General features: G+C 32.5%; 1 protein-coding gene across 1 annotated transcript; it reads right to left on the bottom strand.

Moving 5' to 3' along the window:
* Positions 1-11,243: 11,243 nt before the first annotated feature.
* Positions 11,244-12,511, bottom strand: LOC150038904 (protein CURLY FLAG LEAF 1-like). The gene is made up of 2 exons (XM_090311274.1): positions 12,144-12,511; positions 11,244-11,845 (listed from the first exon to the last, which is right to left on the bottom strand). Exons 1-2 carry the CDS (start codon positions 12,372-12,374, stop codon positions 11,507-11,509), a joined length of 570 nt encoding a protein of 189 aa, XP_090167400.1. The 5' UTR covers positions 12,375-12,511; the 3' UTR covers positions 11,244-11,506.
* Between the last annotated feature and the right edge of the window lie 218 nt (positions 12,512-12,729).

The raw sequence follows: 12,729 nt of genomic DNA, 5'->3' as shown, positions 1-12,729 counted from the left end.
AAACTAAAACTAAGTAGTCTTTTCTTTTATGATTTTGCAAGAAAAAGACTTTCTTTTCAAAATAAACTTCAACCTTTTGTTCGCAAAACTTTAAATTTCTAAATGCTTGGTAATATCCTCACTTCCTTGATTATTGAGAGAAGAGATGAGAATCAATTCGTTGTGTAAGACAATTGAATGTATAGACCATTTGAATGTGAGGATGAAAATGTGCAACTTGTATAATCAATTTTGAATAAGTGAACGAAACTTTGAATAAAAAAAATAAACAATCCATATTTTCTTGAATGTATGCATACTTCTATTTTTGACTTGTTTGAGATGACCAAGATCTAAGTTAGGGTTATTTTGATATGTCTTGTAAAGAACTATCTTATTAGTACTAATTCCCTCAATTATTCTTCAATTATTTGCTTAAAATGTCTATTTTGATAGGTAAATTCCAATCCTGACTCAAATGGAGTTATTTCGAAGGATTTGAAGCTAATTCGAGCCAAACGACACTAAAGAATCATTTAAGAAGAAGATCCAACATAAATTACTACTTTGCCCCTCAAGAAGAACAATTCAACACACTTCAGCAATGCTTGCTGCGTTGCAACGCTCCTCACAACATTAAACCTAACGCTAGCTCAACGATTGAACGACAGAATGCACCCATTTACTACAAAACAGGGCAGTGTCACAACGCTTCACCTAGAGTCGCAACGCTTAGGAGATTGACGAAATCGCGTGCGCGTGCCTTGTGCAACCGAGCGTCAGCACAGCGCCAAGACGCTAGCCCAACTCTTCTTAGTTTCTTTTTACAATTTAGCATTGCAATACTAGCCTCAGCGTCGCGACACTACACTTACAAATATAAATATTGTTATTCAACAGAGAAAGAATAAGAAAAGAAAAATCATTTTTTTTAGAGAAAAATTAGATCAAAACTAGAGAGAAAATTACCCAATTTGGTGTTTGTATTGAGAGATTTCTTGCAAATTCGACAATTCCCTAGTGAATTGCTTCATGGATTTCATAATATCTTCAAAGATTTCTTTTAAGACTTCTCATCTCTATGGCTAGGTAATTCTTTTTCTTGGGAATTCTTAATTCTAGATTTAATTCTTGAGTTCTTTTTGTATATTTTCTTGAATTGTCTTCATTCTTGAATGCTCTTGGGCTGAATTTGAATAGAAATTAATAGAGGATAATTGACGCCTTGATTCCATTGAATTATTATATATAATTCTTGCTTCGCACTATTGCATAATGGTGAGATAGGTTACAAAATTAAGTTTTCTTGTGTTAATTAGGACTTTTTCTGAATTTAACTCTTGAAATTCTTAATTAGAACATTCATTCAATCATTCTTGAAACTTACTCTATTGTATTTCTTGAATGTCATAATCATGATAATCCATGTCTTTAAAGCAATATAAGAAAAGAACATGATAAATGCTATATGGAAGTGTTTTTTACTTGGATTAGGGCTAATTGATGTGATTCATGTTAATTAGCTATATGGATCTTTACCGGTTTATCCTTATTGGATCGTGGGATGTTGAGTTTTCAAGTAATTATTCAAGAACAATGATAAGATTAAACCTAGTACAAGAATTCCCAAGAATCTTTTTCTATCAATTTTCTTCTAACAAAAATAGTAAGTTTGTGTAACAATTTGCCTTTCTTCATTTTAGTTAGCTTTTAGTTTCTTTACAAACAACCTCCCCATCCCCCCACCCTGCAATTACTATCTTTTTTAATTCAGAGGTTCCTTTGGGATCGACTTCCTACTTCCACTCTAACTACATGTTAGGTTTAGTGGTTGTTAGAGCATTATAAATTTCATTTGTTTGGGTAAGATAGAATTAACGACACCTATTTTGCACTAATCAAACATGTATTGCTAAGATTCAAGTTCAACCTATAAATCTAAGCATTCATATTCAATCCTATGCTACAACGGTAAATTCAAGCATAGACGAACACAAGGAAACATGCAAGGTCGAAATTAACTAGCAGAGACATGCAATTATGATACGGTCGTCAGTCCAATACATAAACGTAATTCTAAATTACATCAAGATTCAAAGAAAGCATAGAGTTGAAGAATATCAAATTTAATTAAAGAAATCTTAACAAATTGAACATAGGAACTCTTACTCAAAGAAATTAGATAAGAATTACCTTAAAATTTTATAGACAAACTCGAGATAAAGATTTGATCCATCGATCACAACCTAAAATAAAATGTAAAACCTAAGCTAAGATGCTAAAATCTGAAGGGAGAAGAAGGACATTGAAACTCCACTTCGGCATCCATGAAATCAACCTTTTTTTTACCTGATTCAGAAAGAATCCTTTTATACAATAGATGCAACATTGCAACCGCTAAGAAGTTCTTTACAATGCTCTTGTCAAAAAACAACCCTCCAGCGTTGGAGTGGCATTGCAACTCTGGTGTGACGCTGCCTTACATGCGCATGTTGGTTGCATTCCATTAAAAGTCATGGCGTTGCAATGCTATCCTGCATCCATGCGTTGTGCCTTTTAGCATTGCACTGGATCATTGAAGAGGGTTGTGACACTCCGGTCAGGGGAATTTTGGTCATTTCTCCTCATTTGAATCCTGGATGATCAAATTACCTCCAAATTGCTTCAAATTAACCCTGTTTGACTCCAATTGCTCGGTTCTACCTCTTCGAAATTCAATACTTATAAAATAGGATAATTAACATTAAAAATCCATTAATGAGCCTAAATTAAGCTAGGAATAACAACTCTTTTTTAGAGCTATCACAGAGCTGTGGTGGAGAGTGATAGATTCTAGAAGAAACAGATCAAAAGAGATGGCATGGGATGAGTTTAAGAGAGATTTTTAAGACAAATATTATCCTACTTTATACCGTGAGACGAAGAGGAACGAGTTCCTAAAGCTTATTCAATGTAATATGACAATTTCTAAGTACGAGCAGAAGTATACCGAGTTATCCATGTATGCTTCTATGATCATAGTCGAAGAAAAATACTGATGTTGACGTTTTGAGTGGGTTTGAGAAGGGAGATACAAACTCCTCTTACTACTATAGGTAACTAGACAGATTTAGTTAATGGAGATTGCGATACGAGTGGAAGAGAGCCTAATGGAGGATAGGCAAGATAGGGAAGGCTTCAGAAGGGAGAAGAGGAAATTTATTCCAAGAAAGTCTACCATGAAAGATTTTAAGCCTCGTTTTAGTGCGCTAGTGACCTCGTAAGGGAGTACAATGGGCAGTCAACCAAGGAGAGGCAGACAGAAACCCACCCAAATAGTTGAGGAATCTAGATCAGGACGTTTAGGGGAGTCCTTGGCCAGTATAAGTAGGAAGCCCTAGTGTACCAGATGTGGTAAATTTCATTCAGGTCAGTGTTATAAGGGGCAGAATGTTTGTTATCAATGTGGACAACCTGGACAATACAAGAGGGAATGTCCCCATTTGATTTCAGGGGCACAGACTGAGCAGAAGGCAACATCTCAGACAGTGATGCAACCTAAGGTAGGCACAACAGGTGATGAGGGCACTAAAGGTGCCAAAAAGAAACATGAAATGTGACAGCCACGTCAGTAGGGCAAGGTTTACACTATGACCTAGGAGGAGACTGAGGATGCATTTGATGTCGTTACTGGTATGGTCTTTATTCATGATAGACTTTCACATGTATTATTTGATCCATAAGCAACTCATTCATTTATTTCTAGCATGTTTGCATTGAATATTGATAGGATACTAGAAACTATGCCTACAAAGTTAGTTATTTCTACCCCTGTTGATGATGTGCTACTACTTAATAATTATTATAGAAACTGTGTATTTCTTATAAAAGGACAACATATGGAGATTGATTTGATTCTCTTATAATTGTTAAAGTTTGATGTTATTATGGGGATGGATTTCTTATTTAAATATCACACATCTGTTGATTGTCATAAGAAAGAAGTGATATTAAGATTACCAGGTCAAACAAAGGTAATATTTTCAAGGGAAAGGAAAATGCTTCCTACTTGTCTGATTTCAACAGTGAAGGCCAGAAAGCTATTGAGTAAAGGTTTTGTAGCGTACTTGGCCCATGTAACAATTTCTCAACCGAGAAAGATAAGAACAGAGGATGTTTCTATGATATAGGAATTTATTGATGTTTTCTCTGAGGAGTTATCAGGATTACCACCTGATAGAGAGTGGAGTTTACTATAGTTTTAATACAAGAGGCAACACCCATCTCATAGACACTGTATAAGATGGCTAAAACTGGAACTGAAAGCTCAACTACAACAATTAGTTGATAAAGGCTATATCAGGCACAATGTGTCTCCTTGGGGAGAGTCGGTTTTATTTATGAAGAAGAAAGATGGCATATTCAGATTATGTATTGACTATATACAGCTAACCAAGGTAACTATACGAAATAAGTATCTGTTACCTCGTATTAACAACCTGATTTGACAAGCTAAAAGAAGCATCAGTATTTTCAAAGATTGATATGAGATCAGGTTACCACCAATTGAAGGTTAGGGAGTCAGATATTCCTAAGACGACTTTCCGGACTAGATAGAGGCATTATGAGTTTATAGTTATGCCATTCGGCCAAATTAAGGCCTCAACGGTGTTTATGGATTTGATGAACAGGATATTTCATCCATACTTAGATCAGTTTGTAAATGTTTTCATAGATGATATCCTGGTGTATTCAAATAACAAAAAAAGATGTCGAACATTTGAGGATAGTGTTGCACACACTACGTGAGAAATAGTTAATATGCTAAGTTCAGCAAATGCGAATAGCGGCTTGACCGAGTGGTACTTTTAGGACACGTGGTGTTTGCAGCAAGAGTTAACATTGATCCTCAGAAGATTGAGGCTGTAATTAGATGGGAATGACCTATCTCAGTTATAAAAGTATGTAGTTTCCTTGCCTGAAAGGTTACTACAGGAGATTTATGGAGGGTTTCTCAAAGATAGCACTTCCATTGACCAATTTGACCAGGAAGGATTCTAAGTTCAAATGGATAGATAACTGTGAATGAAGTTTTCAAAACTTAAAGCAATGATTGGTAATTGTGTCAATTTTAACCCTTCCAGTGCCAGGGAAGGAGTTCGAGATTTACTGTGACACATCCAGATAGGGATCGGGAAGCGTGTTGATGCAGGATGGTAAGGTTATAGCTTATGTATCCAGGCAACTGAAGAAACATGAAGGTATTTATCCTACTCATGATCTAGAATTAGCAACTGTTGTGCTAGCATTAAATATTTGGAGGCATTACTTGTACAGTAAGAACGCCCTATCTTTATAGACCATAAGAGTTTGAAATATAATTTGATTAGAAGAAGTTAAATCTGAGACAAAGACGATGGATGGAGTTAATAAAAGATTATGATTGCACCATTGATTACCATCCAGGTAAGGTTAATGTGGTAGCAAATGCTTTGAGAAGAAAATCAAGTTGTTCCAGGGACATGTTGAATTCTTTAAGGGGAAGGTTATTATAGGAATTCAAATGAGCTAGTGCAACATTAACAGTAGGACATTTGGGATAAATGATAGCTCATTTCCAAGCAAGATCTATATTAGTAGATGATATCATCAAGGCTCAAATGGCAGACGATAATCTCAGTAAGTTGATTGAAGAAGTTGAACAACAGAAGAGATTAGATTTTGTTTTGAGACAGGATGGAGTTTTGATGAAGGATGACAGGTTATGTGTTCCTAACGATGAGTTATTGAAAAATGCAGTGTTAGAAGAGGCACATGATTCAACCTATGCTATGCACCCAGGTACCACTAAGATGTACAGGACATTAAAGAAATCTTATTGGTGGCCGAGAATAAAGAAGAACATAGCTAGTTATGTAGATAGATGTTTGATATGTTAGTAGGTTAAGCTAGTGCGTCGGAGACTATAGGACTGTTGAACCCACTTCTAGCACCTGAATGGAAATTGGAGCATGTGAGCATGGATTTTCTATTTGGTTTACCTAGGACACCTAGTGGTTATGATGGTATTTTGTTAATGGTGGATAGGATGACAAAGATGACAAAGTTTTTGCCCGTTAGAGTTACATTTACCCTTGACCAATTGGCTAAGTTATATGTTGATCGAGTTGTGAGCCAGTTTGGGGCTCTAGTATCTATTATATCAGACAGAGATCCAAGATTCACCTTAATTATGGCCTAGCATACAAAAGGCACTTGGTACTAAGTTACATTTTAGTACAGCCTTTCATCCATAAATGGAGGGATAATCAGAACAAACGATTCAGACTCTGGAAGATATGTTGAGAGCCTGTGTACTGCAGTTTAAAGGTAGCTAGGATACACATTTGCCATTGGTAGAATTTGCTTATAATAATAGTTTCCATTCCAGCATCAATATGGCACCGTATAAGGCTTTGTATGGAAGACCTTGTAGAACTCTAGTTTGCTTGAATGAGGTTGATGACAAATAATAGGACCAAAATTGATTCAAGCAACATCAGAAAATGTTATGTTAATTAGAGAAAATCCAAACATAGCTCGTGGCAGACAGAAGAGCTATGCAGATAAAAGAAGAAGGGAGTTAGAGTTCAAGATTGGAGATCGGGTATTTATGAAGTTATCTCCATAGAAAGGGATACTCAAGTTTGATAGAAAAGGTAAGCTAAGTCCAAGGTATCAGGTATTTCTTTAATGGCTATGAATAGATTGTGTTCTAGGCAAGAAAATGTCATGATTTGGAAAGAAAATCTATGTATTTGGAAACTATGTTGTTGAATCGTATATTATTATTGAAACTATGTTGTTGGATCGTATATTATTATTGAAAATTTTCAAACTTTATTATTACTTTTTATTTTAAAGATTGAAATATTACTCAGTCAAATCTCTCCCCTTAAGATGAGCGAGAGTTAATTGGAAGAGTTACAACCCACCTCCACTAACACGATGGGTAACTCCCCTCTTATTATAATTAATTAATTATATATTAAATCTAATTTAATATGTAATTAAATAAATCATATTAATTTATTAACAAAAAATTAATTAATTAATTAATATCATATATTTAATAATATTTGAATCATATTCAAATAATATCTTGTCTCATAACTTATTGTTTTAATATGGATCTCATTCACATTAATTTTAACCTATAGATTTATATGAATCTCATACATATAATTAATATTAGAATCTTATTCAAATATATATCTTTCTTATGTTATAAAGTTTAATTTTTGAATCTCATTCAAAATTAACTTTATATTATAATATATCCATATACATTGTATTAATTATATCTCATACAATTAACTCCCTTATTTAATCCAAAATTAAACGATTCTTGTTTTTTTCCTTAATAAACTAGCAAGGGGACCTAGTGGACATAAGATTAGAAACTCCAATTGTAAGAGATTAATTAATTAAAATATTTAATTAAATTAGTTAACATTCATTAGTTGCAGGTCACATCACTAAAGATCTAGAGCTAAACTCTTCGCACTGTAGATATATTTTTGTGTCTATGGATATAATCAATCAATAGTAAGTCAACCATCCACGAATTACTCATAATTACAGTTGGGTCAAAATTACCGTTTTACCCATGTAATTGCCTCTAACTCGTAAGTACCATTGGTCCCTCTTGAGTCAGTGAGAGGTTGAGGTCTCATTATTTAAGACCCGAAATCTGCCCTTGAGGGAACAATGCATCTACTTGCCCTAAAGATGGGAAGAAGTGAATGAGGCCTCATTATTCAATATCCCAAATCTGCCCTTAAGAGAACAATGCATCTACTTACTCTAAAGATGGGAATGATGAATTCTATCTTGTGTAGCTATGTTCCCAGCTCCCTATCTGGACAAATCTCCAAAATGGTAGGTATATTGAGCCAACAAAACTTATCACTCTCACTCATACAAATCAAAGGACTGTCCTCATAGACAGGAATTCATAACTCACTCAGGATTGAGGTTGAGTTATCTATGGTCATCCTCTTAATTGTTAATCTCTTCAATCAACGACGTTACAAGAAGAGATTAATCATTTCGCGGTCTGGTCTTATTACAAACTCTTTATATAAGATACCCCCACTTGTATATCACCAGATGAACGATTTGGATCACATCATTTATAATACTTATAACTCTTGCAACATTTACAAAGTGGATCATATCCGTAGTGTTACTAGGATAAAGTACCAAACCTTATTTGTATACTACAAACCATTTCGATTATTGATCCACCTGTATGTTTGCCACATACATGTTTAAGTTACATAAAATAACCTAGAATCTTAGTTTATTGGATTATGTTAATGCAATCTAAATGTCAAATAAAATAAATCTTTATTTCATTATATAAATAATTCGTAGATACAAATTAATCTACGAGAACCAGAAGATTTAGGGTACCAACCCCAACATAAGCTTCAACCTACATGTACTATTATTGAAAATCTTTGTGTTTGTTGTTGAGATTTTTGGTTTGGCAGCTAGTTTAGAACTCGGGAGGAGTTTTATTTGATATTATATTTATGGAGAGCCTAAGTACATTGAAGATGATGAAATCTTACAGTTAGGGATAGTTTATAAGTATGTTGTATTGAGGGGATCTCATACAAAACTTAGAGAAGCATTATTGTGGAAGTGAAGGGAGTTCATATTTAGGGGGAACCTAAGTTGAAATTGAAGAGGAAGCTATACGTCAATCACTAAAGAGGGAGTCCATCAGATATGTACTTTCGTTTTTACTACTAAACTCTTTGTATAATGGAGTTTTGTTCCACCAGGCACACAACCCCCTATACATAGGTGATTTTGCACCGAATTAGGTTATTAATCTCTGTGTTCATACATATAGTTTGTGACATTGTGTTTGACATTGTATTATATATTAGATCCATTTTTTTTTTAATCCGGGAATACTTGAATAGTTGTGTGTTTGTTTTGTAAGATTTCTACTAAGAAATATCATATTTACATAATTTTCCAAGATTGTCAATTACGATTGTTCATTAATTTATAATCAGTTTTATATAACTTGAACTTATGTAACATATTTATTTTTATTAATTTCAATTTTCTTTTAAAATAATATAGTTTTATAATTTTATTTTTTATTTTTCTCAACAAAAATAATATATATTAATTTAAGATTTTTTATAAAATAAATATTAATTTAAATTTGAGTTTGAATATCTTTCTAAAAAATAATAAAAACAACTATAATATAATGAAAAAGAGTAAAATACATAGTTCATAGTATTTATCTTAATTATAAAATGTAGTAAAGAGTGGTGATATTTATATACATATATGAAAATAAAGAAGGGTTAAATAAGTAAAAAGTTGACGCCCTCAACACAGGAATCTTAAAAATCTATGTTTCAAGAGTGCATCCAAAACTCTCGAGATGCCCTTCATAAAGACATCCCATTAATCTCAAGATATCTAGGCATCTTACATTACCACAAAACAAATATAGTAATTCAGATACTCATTCTATGGATATCTTAGATTCCCAGGAAACAAATGAACCTTTAAGGAAAAAGTTCATTTCTTTATCCTAAACTTGACACATGTTATATCAATTTTACCTTTAACTTTTAGTTTCATCAATTTAAATCTCAAAATTTGTTTAATGTATCAATTTTAACTTTAAACTTTCATTTTCATCGAGCTAAATCTCAAACTTGAATAATCGTATTAATTTACACCCCTAAAATTCTATCTCCTCATCCCCCTCTCTGCTTTCCTCTTCTTCTTCAACCTCTTCCCTTTCATCCTCTCCTCTATCACGGTCGCCGCTGTTTACCATAGTTGCTACAAAAGACCCACTCATCCACCCCCTTCTTCTTATTAATAAATCTGAAAAACCCCACAAACGAAGACTAAAACTATTGACACTTCATAAATTAAAGTTGCCTCGTCTTCTCATGAAGAGAGATCATGTGTCAATACAAAGTAAGTATACAACAAAATAACAAATTATTTAACAAACTAACTTCCTCTAATACTCCCCCTCGAGATGGAAGATTTGACTGTTCGAAAATATTCAAATACCCATCTTGGATAATAAAAATGCATGATGGTGGCAAAATTATGGTAAAACGCACGTATCTAATCTTCAAACACTCACACGACCAACGACACTAAAAAAACCATGAACAACAACCTTAAGAGCTTATCATGAACAAGGAAGCAGGCTTATAGGTCCTTGAAGTTTTAATTTTCACTCTAATGTGTCTTTGACCTATTCAACGTTTTCCAAAATTCACGGATTTATATTAGAGATAAAATTGAAAGTTTAGAAATCTATTACACACAAAATTCAATTAATTTCTAAAAGTTTTGTATTTTTTAAAAACTTACTAAACACAAAATTAAATGTTGTGAAATCTATCTAACATTTTAAAAGATTAAGGGGCATTTGGGACAAGAAGTTGGCTATTATAGTCCTAGGTTATTATAGTTGTATTATAATAATATGCCTTTGAGGTATAAACTATTTTAATTTGAGAAAGAAATAGTAAACACTGTAGAAAAGAATAAAAAATTGATGAATGTAAAATAATAAATATTGTAGTAAATGTGCTGTTTTGAAATATTGTTGAATGTAGCTAAATGGAGGTATATTATTATAATCTTAAAATAGTTCTTGTCTCGAAAGCTTCCTAAAAATCTAATAGACAAATTTGAAAGTTCAAAACTAAACTTTTTAAAGTAAACTTACCATTACTAATTCAACATTTATAGTCAATGGAAGTACCATATAGGTGCACTGCCATATATTGTTAAAAACTAGATTAATGTTTTTTTTTAAAAAAAATTTATATAGAAAAATAGTTTGGCATGTTAATCTGTAAAATTAATTTTCAAAATATTAAACAAAAAGAAATAATTTCACAATAGACCCAGATATAAAATTGACACTAAACATGTATGCATAAACACATTGCATATTGATCCAACTAATATCATAAATAAATCAAATATAACTCAACTGATCAAGATATTATAAGGAATTAAAACTTATTCATATAATATTGAAATCAAAGATGAATTAAAATTTTATTTTACTCTTCAAGTTCTCTAGTTTGATACCCATCACACTATTAAGCTTTATTTGCAGTTTAACACACCCATCACATGATTCTCATTCTTCCATTTCCATTAGATTTCAAAATTGAAAAACAAAAATACTAAGAAAAATTAAAATAATTAAAAATTAAAGCCAAAACTAAAACCAAAACTCATTTGCCTCCCTTTTCTGACAAATACACATGAAAACAATTTGAAACCAAAATAAAAAGAGAAAAAAAGAAAGAAAGAAAGAAAGAAAGAAAAAGGATTTTTTTTTTTTTTCTCATTCTCTCTTTTTAATTTCTCCTTTTTCTCTTTCTTCCTCTCTTTTTTTCCATGAAGAAAAGGCAATTGAAAAAAGAAGAAGAAGAAGAAGAAGAAATGGAATGAAGTTGAAAATATAGAGGAAGGTTTGTCTGATTCATGGAATGTCATTTTCAGAGCGATCAAAATGGAGAAGCTGACCATTGCATTTAGGGCAATCTTCAAGATTTTTGGGAACCATAAAATACATGAAGCATCTCTTGCAACCTCCAACCACCAAAACATCTTTTTCTTCTTCTTCTTCTCCCACAAATTTCTTGTTGTTGTTGTTGTTTGACGACTCCGTCGACGACTCTTCGCTGTCGTATGAGCTATCGTCGTCGTCCGAGTAGTAATAACAATAATCTTCACTATATTCATCATCTTCTTTTGTGGACCTTGGATCTTCCTTTGCCTTCATTCCATTTCTCCAATTTATATAGTATATCTCCCCTGTCTATCAAATCAAATAAAAAAAAAAAAAAAGGCAAAAAAGAAAAATTCACATATATTATTCCTCCTCAAATTCAAACCCTAATCCTTCTTCATGGATTATAGAAGCAAGAGAGAAATAAATGGAAATATAAAAAACATCTCTTGAGATAAAAGGGCAAAAAGGGCAAAAGGGATTTTTCTTTCTTTCTCCAAACCCTACTGTTCTTTCTTGTTGGGAAGAAATTGAAGGGTAAAACAAGAAGGAAGATGGTTATGTATTTATGGAGGCAAAATAAAAAGAGAAAGAAAGGGAAAAAAACCTTTAAATCAAGACATTGCTCCCAATGGTAAGGCAAAGAGAGATGGGAGTTGAGATCCAAAGTGGTTGTTGTTTGATGAATAGAAGAAGCGTTTTTGTTGTTGGAAGAAGAATCTGATGAAGAAACAGGTTGCTGTTGATGATGAGTTTGATGATGGCTTAAGGAACATTTTTTGAGAGAGCATTCTAAAGCTTCTGTGATTGTTCCCATATTTGCAACTCTACTACTCATAATTTCATTACTCTTCCAAAACTCTAAAGATGAAATCAACAAACAACCAAAAATAAAAAATACAAATAAAAATATATATGAGACTCTTCTACCCACACATACATACAAACAGATTAAGGGACAGATATAAAAAATTATAAAAATAAAGTTAAAATACTATTTTAGTCCTTTACTGTCCAATTTATTTCCTGGATTGCTTTTTAATAAATCTTAAAAAAATCATTATAGATAACTTAATATCGATTTTTTCTTTAAAAAAAACGCTATTATGATACAAATTTTTAATTGACATCATATTGGCATTTCTATGAACTTAATATCGATATAAGGAGAGAACCAAGGGTACTTATAATAT

This window comes from Benincasa hispida, chromosome 1 (genome assembly GCF_027475165.1).
Source record: "Benincasa hispida cultivar pf3 chromosome 1, pf3_genome.v1.1, whole genome shotgun sequence".
In the NCBI taxonomy this organism is placed as follows: Eukaryota; Viridiplantae; Streptophyta; class Magnoliopsida; order Cucurbitales; family Cucurbitaceae; genus Benincasa; species Benincasa hispida.
This window is presented reverse-complemented; position numbering and strand designations above follow the sequence as displayed.

Bases quoted from the DNA above. Each gene is read 5' to 3' on its own strand.
- LOC150038904 (XM_090311274.1), bottom strand. From the start codon at position 12,374: ATGAGTAGTAGAGTTGCAAATATGGGAACAATCACAGAAGCTTTAGAA. The intron at 11,846-12,143 runs GTTTTTTTCCCT...TTGATTTGATAG, and splicing joins AGCAATGTCTTGATTTAAAG to ACAGGGGAGATATACTATAT.